Source organism: Filicampus tigris, chromosome 7, assembly GCF_054856515.1.
Source record: "Filicampus tigris isolate MCC_2025a chromosome 7, RoL_Ftig_1.0, whole genome shotgun sequence".
Classification (NCBI taxonomy): domain Eukaryota; kingdom Metazoa; phylum Chordata; class Actinopteri; order Syngnathiformes; family Syngnathidae; genus Filicampus; species Filicampus tigris.
Window position 1 is genome coordinate 16,625,898 of NC_141223.1, and position 16,184 is coordinate 16,642,081.

The following is a 16,184-nucleotide window of genomic DNA, read 5'->3' on the forward strand; positions in this document are numbered from 1 at the left end:
TCGCACATTGTGCCATTCAATCAAGCTAGGACTGCCTTTAGTCTTAACCCACTCTCTCACATTTATACCTGGTCTTCATCTGCATTGTCTTCTCTTCCTGTTTCCACAGAAGCAGCAGAGTCCACAGTCAGGTTGATGGAAATTGGTGGAAAAGCAGATACACCATGGAATATTGCCCGTAATAAATAGAATGGGTGTTTGTGTACCACACGCACACACAGTCTAATCAAGGATACATCCCATTTAATTGGCAAGAGACTATACACGGAAAATCAATAGTTACTTAAAAAAAATTAAACGGGGTAGGTAACTCATTTTCTGAAGAGAAAGAGTGCCACCTGTCGGCAATTTCTAACATTCCATTTCACTCCATCCATACATCTGCTATTGCGTGTACTCATTTGAGCCAAAGCGAGCTGGCATAATTCGAGTTCACACCCTGTAGTGGTCATCAGTTAATTGCAGGGCGCACACACCAAAAATATTTGGGTAAAAAAAAACAAATTGGGTCAAAAGGGACTGACAATTTTTTGGGTCATTTATTTAACCCAAAAAGTTAGGTCCAATGAATAACCCAAAGAACAAATGGAATTTTGGGGGGGTTTGTGGTTTAACCATTTAACCCAAAAACAGGGCCAGTGCCCACAATTTGGGTTCTTTTTTGATGAACCAAACATGCATGTTTTTGGAATATAGAAGCAAGGAAGCCCGAGTACCCACGTATGCAGAGAGAGACCATGCCAACGCCACAACGAGAAGGTGACTGGGCCACATACAGAAAAATGAAAGATGCAAGTTATAAAATGGCCACCAGGCCATAGTCTGGTCACACTGCACTAAACCACTGTGCTGCTGCTGTTTCACTCATGCTCATTTCAAGAAAACCAGTTGCACCATAAAAACATGACCTTCTAGTCAGCCAATTCAAGCGTCTTCTATTACACACAATGCCAAATCAATAGCAGTCTTTTTATGATACAGCAACAGCAGACAATATGAAGAAAGTTAGTAATGAGGTCAAAAGGATATCTTGCACTGGATGTCCTTTTAAGCCCACCAGGCATCCTCCAGTTTTACGATTGATTCTTGTGATGTAAAAGCTGCTCTCACTTTCTACGGTCAACTCAAATGAAAAAGTTGACTGTTTTTTTGAATGACATTCAGTCTATTTGGAAAAAATTTTATCAAAATTTAAGGAAAACAGTCAATGCACCCACAAAACATATCTTATTTCGTATTAAACCCCATTCAAAATGAACAGGATCAATGTTCTGCCGTCATAACGAGCTTGATCAAATGAAATCAAGACTAATAATCTTGGTTTTGACATAAGAACTGAACTTCTAACCGGCATAACAGGCAGCAGTGTGTTTCTTATCACGGCAGTCAGTCTGAGTTTGTTACTATTGGGAGGGGTGTACCACAGGGTTCCTCTTTGGGGCCGCTCCTCTTCTCTATTTTTTATTAATGGTTTGCCTAAAATTTGCTTTGGACTGTCATACCCTGTTATGTGCAGATGATACCGTTATTTACTGCTCCAAACCACAAGTTTCACAAATTCAGTGCATATTTGAGGGAGACTTTAATTTAGTACAAAAATCATTCCACCAAAACAAGCTGGTTCTCAATAAGAAAAAATCCTATAGTATGCTCTTTTATTTAAGAGCAAATTTTCTTCCATTGTCAATTACGTTTCTTGATGGCTCTTTCCTTGAGAAAACACAGGAATATAAATATGTGGGCGTTTTGCTTGACCCTCAGCTTTCTTTTAAATGTCATATTGATTCAGTTGTGCAAAAGTTAAACTGCAGCCTGAGAATTGTCTACCGTTCAATTGTTTTCGCTTTCAGGTGAGGAAAAGAATAGTTTCACAATTATTATTTCCAGTTTTAGATTATGCAGACAGTGGTGTATCAAAACACCTCAAAGTCCAATCTTTATCCTCTTAATATCGTTTATAATAGTCTTGCTAAAGTTGTTCTGAGGTCTCCCTATACAACACGTCATTGTACTATGTATGAATCACTTGATTGGTTTACGCCAAAACACAGAAGATATTCTCATTGGCTGCAGTTTATCTTTAAATGCTATTTCTTTAATATTCCTTATTTAAAACAATACTTACATCCTCACAATGCAATGTATAGTTTTAAGAAATACTGAGTGCCTTTTCTTTCACGCTCCCATACCAAGGAAGGATATTGGATGACGTGCTTTCAGATATAAAGTTCCATTTGACTGGAATAGTTTACCTGATTATATAAGATCCATCAACTCTATCCGGTTATTTAAGTCATACATTTTAACTTATATCATTGCACTTTGCGCCTGCTCCTGTCCCGCAAGAGAAAACCGAGCACCCTTCAGTCTTTGTCTTTTAGCCAAAAAAAGGGGTTTATTTATATACATTGTTTGATTTGATCATATTGTTTGTTATGAATGGTGTTGATGACCCGCGGAATGGATGCGGCCAAGTACAGAGATATCATCCTGGAGGAAAACCTCTTCGACTGCAGGTTCACCTTTCAAAAGTCCAATGACCCAAAGCACACGTCTAAAAATAACAAAGGAGTGGCTTCAGAACAACTCTGTGACCGTTCTTGACTGGCCAAGAAAGAGCCGTGACCTAAACCCGATTGACATCTCTAGAGAGACCCTAAAATGGCTGGCTGTCCGCCAACGTTCACCATCCAACCTGACAGAATTGGAGAGGATCTGCAAGGAAGAAGGGCAGAGGATCCCCAAATCCATAAAATGAACTTTTTTGATTTGGGCAAATGACTGCATTGACACAAAGTGAACAATTTCAATTGGTCTACTCTGAATACTTTCCGTACTCACTGTATGTACCTGTATAAAAAAAACAGAACTGGCTCTCCACAGTTGCTGTTCTAAAAGATCAAAATGTGCGTTGTAAACACTGCGTCATTTCCTTTTGAATGGGTCATGGCACCATTTATTAAAGTTATGCATAACCTTCCAACATGATCGTGGTACAGTACATGTTGAACTTCATGACAGGATTAGAGGAGACAGATAGCAGGCAGTTAGGAAGAGGGGTGGGGCCCTCCTTGAGGAAGAGGCAAGACACGCGCAGGCAGGATGACCAAGAACAACACATAGAGGGAAGGAAGGAACGGAGGGGGAAAAAGAAGACGAGCACATCCATAACGGGGCGACTAAGCGGAGGAAGAAGGCAACAGGACCAGATCAGAGCCTGGTGACTCTTCATTCTAGTTCACCGCCACACAAGAACTTGTGTGAAAACCTCCGTTTTGAAGACCAGACGGGGTGCTATATAAGGGCCTCTTTCAGTGAGACTACACTGCAAGCGGGGTGAGCCTTGACAACACTCACACCAAGCCTGTGTGACAGAAAAAGAAAGAAAGATAAAAAGAAAGAAAAAGGAAGGAGATGCGGCCAAAGTAGCAACAGCATGCACGCAATGCAGGAAACACTTTCTTTAAAAAAAAAAAAAAAAAGAACCAAACAAAAGTAAAATAAATACATCTTGGGATAAAAAAAAATCTTAATACATTACCTTAAATTTTTCCTTTTCTTGCTTTGTGTTTCATATATCTAAATATATATATATACATAGACTTATGTATATATATATGTGCTGTATATAAACCCACATTTCTTTGTACATTTTGGTATAAGTTCTCTTTCTTGCAGGTGGGTGTAAAGGTGGAAAGATGGGTGATTGCCTTGTGCTGATGGGGAGGCGACTCAGCCCCTTTTAAGTCTCTTGTTCGCGGTAGCAACAAATAGGAGGGGGGGATCTCAGCAGTGAGAGGACAAGCTTATAGAAGGTTCACCATGTCCAGGACACGCACACACAAAGGTGGTAGCAGAACTACAACTCTTTGGGCCCCCCGAGACAGAAGGTGCAGCTGAGACGTCCACTATCTTTTCTCTGGGGAAAGAAAGATGCAATGAGCAGAGAGACAAATGCATGTTTGAAGAAGCCAACAGTACCACGTCATCTGCAAAAGGCAGAGATGCAATACTGAGGCCACCAAACTGGACCCCCCTCAACGCCTCGGCTGCGCCTAGAAATTCTGTCCATAAAACTTAACAGAATCGGGCAGCCTTGGCGGAGTCCAATCCTCACCCCTCATTGGAAATGAATCCAAGAAATATGGACGAGAACTCATAGCAAAGCATGGACGAATGCCCACCTATGTGAGTCTAGTTATCACGGCATTACTAAATTCAAGGCCCCAAATTTCGAGAAGTGTTATTTTCTGCAATTGTATCTCAACCAGATTGTTTCAATGTTACCAACTATCAGACCAAAATGGCTTTAAAAAAACGAACGGCCCCCCCTTACATAAAATGTCCTCAATGTTCTCGGTTTACAGTACCACCTGTTCATTTGGCATGCGCTTGACAGACTGTAAATATCAGAGGTGGGCATTCCGTCAGACTAACGGACAGATCCGTCCCGTTTTGCTGACAACTGACGAATAACTGAAGTGGGTTTTTCATTCGTCAGTGTAATTGGCACTAACCCCGTCCGTCAGTGACGGCCCGGTCCGCCAGTCTGTCATTGACGGACTGTATGTCCGTCACTGGTGAGCGGCCGCTTTTCAGACGTTTTTTGGGGGGACCGACTGAACGAACGTCTGATGGACTTAAATAACTGACGATTAAAACTCAGTTCGTCCAGAAAAATTACGGACTGACGAATGACGGACCAGCAAAATTTTGTAAAATGGCCACCTCTGGTAAATGTGTTTGCATTCATTTACTGTAAATAAAAATTAACTAAAATAACTGCTAGCATCAGTCAAGATACCTTTGTTTCCATCCGAGTGTGTGGTTGATCTCTCCGGCCTCTGGCGAAGATTATTGTACTTTGCTTCAACCTCCTGGAAGAAAAGATGAATGGTGAGATGGACCAAAGTAAATATCTTTTGTATGGTGATTAATGGTTACCTTCAGATGGTTGAGGTTAGCCTGAAGGTTTCGCAGGTGAGACAGGACTTGTCTGCTAAAAGATGAGAGACTGCCGGCATGCGATGCCGAGGAGAACCTCAGATTGATGCCCGAGTCGGCAGCGCAGCCTTGAGACGCGCTCAGCTGCTTCCCGGCGGGCGACATGTCGTCGTCAGTGCTGCTCTCCCCTGGCCCGCCGTATCCTTCCAGGACTAAAAATCCTGCTGAGAAAGAATGAAAGGACAGTGGTACCTTGACATAAGTGTCAGTCGTGTCGGGACTAGGCTTGTGACCAAAAAATAAATAAATAATCCCCCCAATCAATTGACCCCATTGAAATGAATGGAAATGCCAAAACATTCCAGCCCCCCGCCCCAAAAAAACGAACAACAAAAAAGAACTTGTTTTCGTTAAGAAAACTAGCGCACTACAGTGCTGTCCTTTATAAAAACAAAGTAAATAGAATGCAAAAAATCAACCTGGTAGCGCATCATGATTTGATGCATTATTTCAATGTGTATGAATAAAGCGTGAATAGAATAGAGCTATGAATAAAGCCTACTGACTAAGCAAATGTAGTAGTATTTTCCCCCAAAATTGCAGCCTTCGCGATTTGAAAATTGAGTTCTACTAAAGAGCAAGCTTGACTTGAATTCAATTAATGGTCCAGTCCTAACAAAGAATGCAACTCTGTTTCATGTTTAATTGTCCATTAAACTTGAACTGGGAGTGGCAATAAACAGCTGGAAGCAAACGCTTGGCCTCTTTTTTGAAGACTATTTCACCATGTGCCAAACTGCTGCCTGTTATGAAGTTCGCAGTCACCAGAGCTAGCGCTTCTTCATTGGACGAGAACACTCACCATAATCCTCGGGGGAGTCAAAGAAGCCTGTGTCGCCTGAGCCCAAGTCCTGCGTGGGGTCCTCTGTCTGGGAGTTGTTCCTCTCCGAGCCGTTGTGGACCATCACGCGTTTCTCTATGGGCGTCCTCAGTGAGGTGGTCCTGAGGAGGCGAGCTCCTGTGGAGCGCTTGGTTCTCTCCGCAGCCTCCTGCGACATGAGTTGCGTAACCAACACCTGCTTCAACGCTGACACTGTCAAGAGAAGAGTCATTTTAGTTACAAGCTAATCAATATTGTACTGAGTGCAACCTCCAAACGCAAAGGCATACCAATTTGACCTCAACCACAATGTTCTGAAAAACATGACACAAAATTGCAAATCTCTTCTGATTTCATCAAAAGGGTGTGTTTTTTTTTAAACACTTTTTTGGGTGATGACACCACAAAAGTGTACCAGTGAAACCACAGAACAAGATATTGAATGTATGCATCTGGCTGCTTTAATATGAAATATCAATTAGATTGATAAATTTGTTATGCTGACATTACATAAATAGGATGTAGCTGAAAGCATAATGCTACTGAATTATATCAGTGTTGTTTTCGTCAACGATGACGAAATTATTACGTTAACGCCCCCCTTTTTTTCGTGACGATAAGGGGGCGATGACGAGCTAAATGCGGCTCTTTGGTGACTAAAATACAACGTGATTTATATGAGTTTTCCTTGACGAGACGAGACTGGACGAAATTGTTAGCGTGTGGTCTGTCAGATGTTCAAAATACATGACCGGAATCGTTCAGACTTTAGAATGTTGGTGCAAATTTTGATTCCTCGTTAGCCGTGCGGAAGAAGCATGAACGTGTGCGTACTGCACGCAACCCTTCCGGGAGCCGAAGCTGCGTCGCAAGTGCACGGCAGCTACCCCAAAAAGCACACGGCATACCCCCCCAAATACTCGTGAATTAAAACACAAGTATTACATTGGTAAAGGCAGAATCTTTGTGTGTCCTTACATGTTTTCAGTGCTTCATCTGCTCTAGAGGGAAACACATTAAAGGAATCTGCGCTGCCATCTTCAGCCCCTTGGTATGGAAGCTCAGGGTCCACAAAACCTTCCTCCTCCTCCGCTTTCCCGTCCTCAAAAGGATTGTTAGCGGGTAGGGGGCTCGGATTTACACGCCTCACAGCCGGGCTGCTTTCTTTATCTGAGAAGATAGCCAGAGATAAGCTTTATCCAAAGGAGTACAGTAATGCTGTGAAAGAAGGTTGTGAGCCCGGTCACCTGTGGACTGAGTGCTGCCAGTGGATGTGCGGTCTGGGTCTTTACTCAGTCTAGAGACGCCAGCTGTGATGATATCCCCTCCATCTCGCTCCCCACTGACAAACAAATAAGGCCGCATTAGAAACATTTAGAATACAAATTGAGGAAGGCTTTAAGTATATGAACAGACATACTCTGTCTGAGGCAAAGGTATGACGCTGTGGGGTTTGACTTTCATGGCTTCGGCTCTTTGCGTGATCAAATTCTGCCACCTGGTGGATGGAAAGAAAAAAGCACATCAGCCTTAAACAATAAACAATTAATTGTTTGTAAAAATGAATATATAAATAAACAAACACATTCTAAGGCTCTTTTTTTAAGATGCAAGTTGAGGTAGATGATATTCGACTGTAGCCCTGGAGGTGACTGTGTGTGGACACTAACTGATAAGGACAGAGAAGCCAAAGATCTATCAAAAGGTGTCGTACGTTCTCTGATCCGAGACTGTGGATGCCATCAGCTCATAGATCTGTGCACCATTGTCAGACATGGAGAGCACGAAGAAGGACTTGTTGTCTGGCAGGAGAGAAGTAGAAAAGTGATATTGAAGGTCGCTCTGGGAGCATCCATGTATACTGCGAGAGGCCGGATGCGAGCTAACCTGTAGCCACAGAGCGCACAAGCACAGTGTTGAGTTTGATGATGGGGCTGAAGATGTGCTTGGTGTCGGCGGTGCCCGCTAAGTTCTTGCTGTGACACTTGAGGATGAGACGCTCATCTTGTTTCTGGAGCAGGACCAGGATGTCCTCCAACAGGAGAGTGTACAGCTCTGAGAGGACACAGACAAGACAGATCAGTTGACAGACCAAAATGTGTGTTTTTATATATTTAGATGACAAACCAATGATCTTGTCCTTGTTCACTTTCCATGACAGCGGCCCCTCATGCACCATTGTTTTCTTGGTTAGATCCAGGTTCTGATAGGAGCACAACAGAAGTATAGGGGGATTAGTATTTAACAGTATCCATAAAACACGGCTTTGTTTGCTTCAATTCCTTATGGGGCACTCCTTGAAGTAACTGAACATATTTACAGCATAAAAATTATTGTAGCACATTAATAACTTTTTGAATATGAGCATGATATTCATAATGTACCAGTAACAGTATAATGTTTTTATTCGAACATTGGCCTCTATTCTAATAGATGTCATCTTTCAATCAACTGCTGGTTGTGTCATTCGCTTGAAACAAATTAGTGCCTCTCCCCATATAAATGCCTCAATTCTTCCATCTGGATAAAAGAAAAACAGTTACTATTTTGCATGCTATTGTTCATAAACCAATAGTGTGATCCAAATTCAAACCAAACCACAACAGCAGCGCCTAATGAGGAGACCAACAGCCGCACAGTTGTTGTGAAGAAGTTGCGCAGCTTTGTTATGTTATGTTTGTTATGGAGACAGTCCTGATCATAATCCTTACCTGTGCTCCCTCCAGTGTTTTAACACGTTCTTATTTCGATAGGCAGAGAGGAATGATGTTCTCCAGCCTTATAGCAAGGAGTTCATTTTGACCTAAGCACCCAGATAAGGGTTATTAAAGGTAAAAAGGCTCATACTGCCATGTCACCTTTAGCTCCAAGATCATTGGGTTGTCCGTCTGCTTAAGAGAAGACAGGTCCAGTCTTCTCTGATAGTCTTCTAGCCTCTGCAGTAGGGGGAAAATAAAACACCATTTTTTTTCTCTCTTAAAGAAAAAGCCACAAGCTGAATACATCTGATGACTGGGGGAAAAAAATCCACACCTGCTTGTCTTCTGATTCCTTTACAGCCTGGTTGACATGATTGAGGATCTTTCGACAGCAGTCGGCTGCCTGCTTAACTTTGTCCTTCTCCACTGCATCATCTAAAAAATAATATGGCATTAGCGGAGAAATAAGGCCCTCTCCGGCAAATTTATACTCCCGCCATCCATTAACCCAATATAAATAAAACAGTTGGGCACTACAAGAGCATAAAACATTTTTATACTTTATCGTTGGTACTTTCTCAGTGTGAGACCTGTACTGCAATGAACATGGGTGGGAGGGAGGTGATGACATGAAATAATGAGTGAGACATTTGTTAAATTGTGCACCGCTGCTCCTGGACCATTAAAATGATAATCTGCCATCTGTAATTCACTAATCATTGGCATGTTGCCATACAAAGCTTGGCTTGAATATGAGCAGTGCCACCAAGAATGTGCTCTACAGTGACATTCTTAAGGCGGTCAGAGAGCCACATGGGATTTACCTGTGTACTTGGAGATGTTGTCAAGCAGCAGTGGGTACTTGGTGAACCTCAGCATCTCGACAGGAATAATGTCCTTCAGCTGCAGCCGTCGGCACAATCGGTTACTTTGCGCCTCCTGAGAAGCACACCAGGTCCATTATAGCACACGGAATTTAAATGACTGCGTGAATAATTGAGAGCATTCACACTGAAAGCCTCCTCTTTGTTTACAATAACCGGATAATGTCAGTTTGTTACCTGGATGAATGAAATGAAGCGTGAGTCTTTCTTCTGCTTGGTCTTGATGATCTCCAGAGCAAACGGCTGATTACTGCAGAACGTCCCCACGGCCTGTTTGATTTTCTCCTCCTCTCCACCACTGAACTGTAAATGCCAACACCAAGATGGGAAGGGGAAAATACAGACACACAGTGGCTCCGTTAATGTTGGTCAGGGGCAGTTACCAGGGGGACCGTGTTTAACCTCCACATTGAACAGAAACTCTCAGAAGGGGGCCGGGTTTAAGTTCTCATGGCTGAGACATCTTAAATGTAGACTAAGCCCTCGGGGCGAGCGTTTAGCCTACTTATGCCCTGTAGAGACATTTATGTAGCGCTCATTTGGTGATGCGGTTAAGTCAGCCGAATGTGGGGCATCGTTTGACATGACCACTGATCGAGAAAGGAGCTTCCATTGAGCATTCACTGCTGTAGCGTTACTTCTGGCTAAGATGTTTTTTTTTTCCTAAAACACAATTTAAATATTAAACAACGAAGGAAAACAAATCCAATAGTCATGTTACTGAATACTCAACCTGTCACAATGACCACATGTGAGAGTTTAAAAAAAAAAATGTTTTGCCTTCAAGCAATTTCATCCTATCAGTACTTCTGTGAAACAGAAATGTAATTTCAGCTTGAAGAAATGTACTCACCCAGGAGAGCAAGTCATCTCCTATCTGATCAATGACTGACGACTCGTTTCGTTTCCGAACGGCTGCCATTTGCTCCAAAATGGAAACTGAATTGAAAAGCAGAAGCAATTAGGCAGAGTGTGTGCGCACGTGCGCTTGAGTGTGCGTGTAAGCGTACCATGTAGCTGTAGAATTTCTTCCAAGTTGGCGAAGATGTTTTTAATGTCGGGAGGAGGCAGGATGGCATCTTTTGAAAGCTTCTGGTAGAAGACGTGATCCAAAACTCTCAGCATCCGCACGTGCGCACGCTCCGTGTAAAACAGCTCTGGAAACCCAAAGTAAATGTTAATTAAGAAAATAAATAGGACATATGCTACTTGGTCTAGGTTGCATTCACGGTTTCTTATACTTTTGCAATATGTAAAATGCTCATGTGGTCAACAATAATGATAGACAGAATAATGGAATTTATCAACAGATTTTACAGAGGTTAACCCATTTTGACACTTTGATATTAAGAATTACAATATTTTACTTTTAACACTGTCTGTACAGTGAAACATTTGAGAACATGATAAAAATTTACAAACACGTTTGATAGAAAATGCTGTACAGTATTGATAAGTGCTGTGCACTGTGAATGCCCCTAGATGGCAGTAATTGCCAATGCATGGCGTTTCATAGCCAGTCGTTATGCTGAGAGGGAACAGAAATAAAATGGTCACAATAAAACAGTCGCTTGACTCGGTCCTTCCCGGAGCATGTGCAGGAGGGGTTGAGTGCTCTGTCCAAGAATGGGTGATGTTACCATTTGCCAATCAGAGTCTAAGATAATGAAAATCCTGCAAGACTTTATGAATGGTCATTATTTCATGTACCTAATAACATTGTATTTCTGTTTAATCAATATTTATGTTTTCAACACTGTACAGTAGTTATTTTAATGTAAAAAGCTGTCAAATCCATAAATTCCCCCGATAAAGCAGGGATTTCTGTGACGGACAAGTAGGGGGAAAAAAACAAATACAGAAATGGCTCATTAACAAAAGCGGAAAACTAAATTCTATTTCCTAATGTTTATTTTATTTAATCCTCCAAAGTTCAATATTATGTTTGTTTGATCTATAGATTCAATGTATTTATGATACTATCCCCTCACCATTGATAACTTCCTGTCTCTTGATTTCAAGAGGCCTGAGACCTGCCAGAACCTCACGTCCCACCAGCTGCTGCCAGTTGAGGGGGTCGTGTTCTGAGTCTGTTCCCTGGTCGTCCTCGCTCTGGACATCGGTAGGACACAATCCCTCGAGCCTTGCAGAAAAAAAATTGGACCGTTCGCTGCAGGACTTCTGGATTTTGGTTAATAACACCAAGAAACATAACCTCACCTTCTGATAGACTTTGGTGTTCCCTCGTGGGTTCTACAACATTAACAGAGAGATGTGAGAGTGATCAAGTGACAGCAGCCTAACAGCTCGTACATGACTGTGCTTATTACGTGTTTATTTTGTTAATGTTTGTTCAATAAAGTCATTGACACTGCACCAGCGGCGATGTCTATAATCGAACACTTGCGGGCGGGCGTAGTTGGCATCATACATTCTAACAAAACACATTTGCTCAAACATGTAGACTATACTAAAACATCAGTATCTTGTGTTGGCCATTGTAGACGTGCTGTTGTGGTATGTTTGTCAGTTCAACTTAGCATTAGATGTTGCTCTTTATCTTATTTAGGTGTGACATGATCCCAATTTTTTTTTTACATTCGCCCTATTTTTTTACAGACTCTTTCCCCCTCCTGGCTCATTGCCATCATGCCAACAAAAATGATAACTGCCAAGCTTTGAAGCACAAATTTAGCTTAGACTTCGGTTTTTTAAATTGAAGTATTCAATTAATCGTTTCAACCCTTGATCAACTGCAAATCTGAGTGTTGATAGTAAGATGCTAACTGATGCTAATATTTTAATGTTCAGGCACCTGTCAGTTTCTCTGTCATCCTCTTGGAGTTGATCCAGGCTGTAAAGGTCAAAGTGCGATGCAGGGTACGGCAAACCATCGAGGGGGTCAGACTGAAGACCGTCGCTCAGCCTAGTGGGGCCTGAAGTTGGAGTCCCACCTGAACGTCAAGAAAGATTTTATAAACAAAATCTCACTCATTCCCTCTATTCAAACTCACTGATTCGCTAGTTTACCTGAGTCTGTGTCTCGGCTAGCATCAGAGCTGTAGGAGGTGCTGTTTGGGGATGAGGTGGTGACAGATGCAGGGTGTGTGAGCTCAGAGCCCTCGCTGGATTGGCTGCTCCTTAAACGACTCCCATCCATTTGCTCGCTGGCCCCAATACTAGGCTGAGACAATTGCTTCTGGGGTTTGGGCCGACCGTCAAGGGCTTTGCCCACTTTGTGCAAAGAGGAAGGCAATCAGAATCTCAAAGGCCTTCTGAAGTGAGCTTGTGATTCTTAATAGCTCACCTGATGCTGCTTCAATGCGGCTTGGCCGACGCTGAGGGCCGAGGATACTAGGAAACCTGGGCTTTTTCACCTTCTCTTCGCCATCCTTTTCTGTCTTAATGCTTTTCTATTAAGGAATATATACAGCGAAATAAAAAGTCAGGATGGTGAAATAAAGAGCACTGTTAAGACTAAGTATTGAGAATACCTTAATTTTAGGAAGAAAGTTGATCCGGACCCGTTTTGACTCCAGGCTGCGAGGTTCCTTGACCCTCACACCAAGGTGCTTCATGTATGTATAAATGACATACTGCATAGTAGTGCTGAAGAGGGGAAAAAACATTGAACCCAGCCTACTGAGGAGCTTATGCCATAGAAAACAACATAATACAAAGAGATCACGGGCCAATATTACACCATATGTCACAGCATGCCATCTGGGAAACGTTTCTAACATATGGTGGACAAGCGACAGTTTCAATTATTAACATTTTTTAATTATTTAATCTAAACATATTGTATCTATCGCCTGTTCAAGTCCTCCTTTTAAATCGTTGAAATAAGCAAGTGATGCTTTGTACTTTGTACTTTTTTTTTTTTAAATCTCATCCAAACGGCTACTGCAATGCCAGCGTTGAAATAATGACAATATGAACTGCATTAGTACACAGATAGTTTAAACCATAAGTGATCCTGTTAATACATTAATTCATACAATATATAGGTGAATGGTCCAATAATTTCAATCATCTTACCACTTCTCCTCTTCTGTTGTCTGAGCAGTAACCCTAAAAAGACAAATATTGCTGAGCGTCTCATTGAGTTCACACAAATGTTTATTTTCAAGTCTTATGAGCTTTCATTTCGCTGTGTTAATTTCTTCACTTACAGAACGTCCTCGATCTTGGTTATGATGTTTTCAGCATAAGAGCGTTCCCGCTCCAGGGTGACACGATCTCTCACACGTTCTTGGTCCAGCCTGCCCAGCTCCACTTCAGCAACAGTTAGGCCCATACTGCGCTTTTGTCTAGATGTACAAACATGCAATGTTATGTAATGTGGGTGGGTTGATAAAAATCTCAGGAAAATACATCAATATCTGAACCAAGTCTACCTGAAATCCTCAAGGTTCTTCTGGATGTCAGGGAGCAAAGAATCCTGCAGCGTTTGAACATGTTGTCTGTTTATTTCCTCTGGGATCAATTCTGTCCGCCGCCGATCTGCAAACACGTGCATTTCACATATTGAAGGCCTAATCAACATATTCTGATATGTGAACATAAGAGGCAATTCAAGTAAAATAAATAAATAAATGCATTTCTAGCTTTTTCACTTATAGGCACTTAAGTGGGAAGTGTGCATTGCGGCAGATGCAAAACACTTCAGATGACCACGTGTAGTCTTGAATTAAAACAGCCAAAGTACTTAAAGTTAAAGAACAAATATAGAGCACCATTTATACTTGACTAGAAACAAAGAGAATGCAGAAAAACTGACCAAGATCGGCAGAAATGGATTCCGGAACTGCCACTTTCAAATGCTGAGAGAAAAAGGACAACTGTTTAATATTCGTGATGATAGCAATAGTCAAACTGCATCATCATTTTCTGCCTGTGTTCACTGTGAAGAATAAGGTCAGTGCTTACTGCTCCCCGATCAATGAAAAAGGTATGGAGGTCCATGAACACCCGTCTGGTCTCTTTGGAGTTGGTTTGCTTGTATAAGTCAGCATAGAGGTAGCACAGCTAGGGACACGAGATAATGAATGAATAACACAAACAAAGAGCTTCGACTAAATCAAAACAAAATGTGATGAGGGTCATACCACCGGGGCCGGATCGAATTGAGATATGACGTGATGCATGAAGGCTGCGAGGTGGGCGGGCCGAGACTTGAGCTGCTCAATGCTGGTAAAGCGGTTACACTGGCCATTTGTCTGCAAAAGGAAGGCATGGACACTGATGTCAAAACAGACACGTACAGTAATAAGATGTAATAGCATCTATTCACTGTAGGGCAGCAGTTACAAAAGGGATGAATGGAAACATAGTAATAGACCTGTTCTTGGTCAGAATCAAAGTAATCGTCCTCAGCTCCAATGATATGTGAGATGAGACGAGAGGAGGGACTGCTGACGGTGGTGGGAGACAGAGAGTCCTGGGGGCAACACAGTTTTACATTGTAGAATTAGTGTTTTCTTTTAAGAATTTTCTGACCAAAGTCCAGGTGGACATTATATTGCACTTAAACGGGTCCGAAAATCACAATGAGGCTCAAAGAAGCGGGGGAATAGCGGAGATTCAAAGTATTAGTACCACATCAGTGGCATCCTCTGTCTCTGGGGAGTGGCAGGAGTTGAAGCTGTTCCTGAGTGTGCTCTTTGGACTTGGACAGGACAACTCCCTCTGGCAAAAACTCTCTGGAGAGATGAGTCCAAATCCAGAAATCTGTAGGTAGTGACACATAACCTTACACTCACAATCACAATCAACCCGAATAATACACATTGAGGTATTGAAATCAGGATGAAGAAGAGAGGTGCTGCATCATTTCAAAGACAATGTTTCCACTGTTGTTATTTTTTAGTGTAGTCAGTGGGAGCAACTTACAGGTGTGCCGCTCCAGGACAAGTCAGCACTTTGGTCTCCCGCTGCGAGAGTGCGCTCAGTCTCAAACATGCTACCATCATCTGCATCTCCACCTGGAGCAGCCTCCTAAATATCCACAGAGAAAATTGTTTGTGAATACATGAAAAACATCACAGCAGGATACACACTGAAACGTCTTTAAAAATTCCACAGAAAGGCTGTGCTTGATATTTAATAAGACACACAACACAACAATTTAGACCATAAGACACAGTGAGTAACAAACTATACTCAACAGTGGACTGAATGAATGCTGTGCCTCAAGTTAGTCTTTTTTTTTTTTCAGGAAAACTTAACAGGTGGTGCCAATAGCTGGCTGCACTTAATTAAAAAAAAAAACTGAATATAATTCATGTGGAAAAATTAAATACATAATATTTAATACAAAATTGTTGGTACTCTACTGCATATATTCAGGCCAGTAACCAAACCTGTGGCGATTACATTAGGTAGTGTGGTAGATAAAGATGGTATGGGCACAATAGAGTGGATTTCCACAGAAGCCTAATCCTCAAATAAGATTAGGATTAATGTTTGTCTGCAGTCCAAATGCTCTACACTGACTTGTACAAAGATCTTCTGGATGTTGCTGGTAGGTCATGTGCCTTGATACCTGACTGTTTGTTTTCAGGTATGATCTGTCCTACCTGTGTTGCGCCGGCGGCCTTGAAGAGCTGACCCTGCAGCTGTGGAATGTGTTTCTTAGCTTCCTGGTTGTCTTTCAGTAGTTTGGGGGAAGGGTGTCGGCCGTGCTCTTCCTTCATCGCCTGGACAGCAAGGTATGTACAGTTCAAAAAACACATTGGAAGCAATAGAAGCTTTTAGAACTGCAGATGTCATTTT

The 16,184-nt window shown here is 42.0% G+C and overlaps 1 protein-coding gene and 1 long non-coding RNA gene across 6 annotated transcripts in view; one reads left to right on the forward strand and one right to left on the reverse strand.

Annotated features, from left to right (window-relative positions):
• Positions 1-226: 226 nt before the first annotated feature.
• The window catches only part of arhgef12a (Rho guanine nucleotide exchange factor (GEF) 12a), a 47,428-nt gene continuing 31,470 nt past the window's right edge, over positions 227-16,184 (reverse strand). For 4 of the 5 annotated variants that reach the window (XM_086035729.1, XM_086035727.1, XM_086035728.1 and 1 more), the window contains 32 exons: positions 15,989-16,108; positions 15,303-15,407; positions 15,009-15,140; positions 14,752-14,850; positions 14,519-14,629; positions 14,340-14,438; positions 14,191-14,233; positions 13,808-13,913; positions 13,583-13,720; positions 13,449-13,481; positions 12,902-13,016; positions 12,715-12,820; positions 12,438-12,641; positions 12,223-12,361; positions 11,628-11,660; positions 11,399-11,550; positions 10,418-10,564; positions 10,261-10,346; positions 9,585-9,710; positions 9,348-9,462; positions 8,858-8,958; positions 8,683-8,760; positions 7,952-8,027; positions 7,712-7,879; positions 7,539-7,626; positions 7,245-7,322; positions 7,072-7,166; positions 6,803-6,994; positions 5,807-6,037; positions 4,945-5,168; positions 4,805-4,877; positions 227-3,919 (listed from right to left, as the gene is read on the reverse strand). In XM_086035729.1, coding sequence (XP_085891855.1) covers positions 3,909-3,919; positions 4,805-4,877; positions 4,945-5,168; positions 5,807-6,037; positions 6,803-6,994; positions 7,072-7,166; positions 7,245-7,322; positions 7,539-7,626; positions 7,712-7,879; positions 7,952-8,027; positions 8,683-8,760; positions 8,858-8,958; positions 9,348-9,462; positions 9,585-9,710; positions 10,261-10,346; positions 10,418-10,564; positions 11,399-11,550; positions 11,628-11,660; positions 12,223-12,361; positions 12,438-12,641; positions 12,715-12,820; positions 12,902-13,016; positions 13,449-13,481; positions 13,583-13,720; positions 13,808-13,913; positions 14,191-14,233; positions 14,340-14,438; positions 14,519-14,629; positions 14,752-14,850; positions 15,009-15,140; positions 15,303-15,407; positions 15,989-16,108 — 3,624 coding nt within the window. In that variant the 3' untranslated portion in view covers positions 227-3,908. The remainder of the gene's footprint in view (positions 3,920-4,804; positions 4,878-4,944; positions 5,169-5,806; positions 6,038-6,802; positions 6,995-7,071; positions 7,167-7,244; positions 7,323-7,538; positions 7,627-7,711; positions 7,880-7,951; positions 8,028-8,682; positions 8,761-8,857; positions 8,959-9,347; positions 9,463-9,584; positions 9,711-10,260; positions 10,347-10,417; positions 10,565-11,398; positions 11,551-11,627; positions 11,661-12,222; positions 12,362-12,437; positions 12,642-12,714; positions 12,821-12,901; positions 13,017-13,448; positions 13,482-13,582; positions 13,721-13,807; positions 13,914-14,190; positions 14,234-14,339; positions 14,439-14,518; positions 14,630-14,751; positions 14,851-15,008; positions 15,141-15,302; positions 15,408-15,988; positions 16,109-16,184) is intronic. The other variant, XM_086035726.1, reaches the window with a different exon arrangement.
• LOC147144927 (uncharacterized) lies at positions 3,042-5,698 on the forward strand. The gene is made up of 2 exons (XR_015087457.1): positions 3,042-3,336; positions 3,679-5,698. It is a non-coding gene; the product is annotated as an uncharacterized LOC147144927 (long non-coding RNA).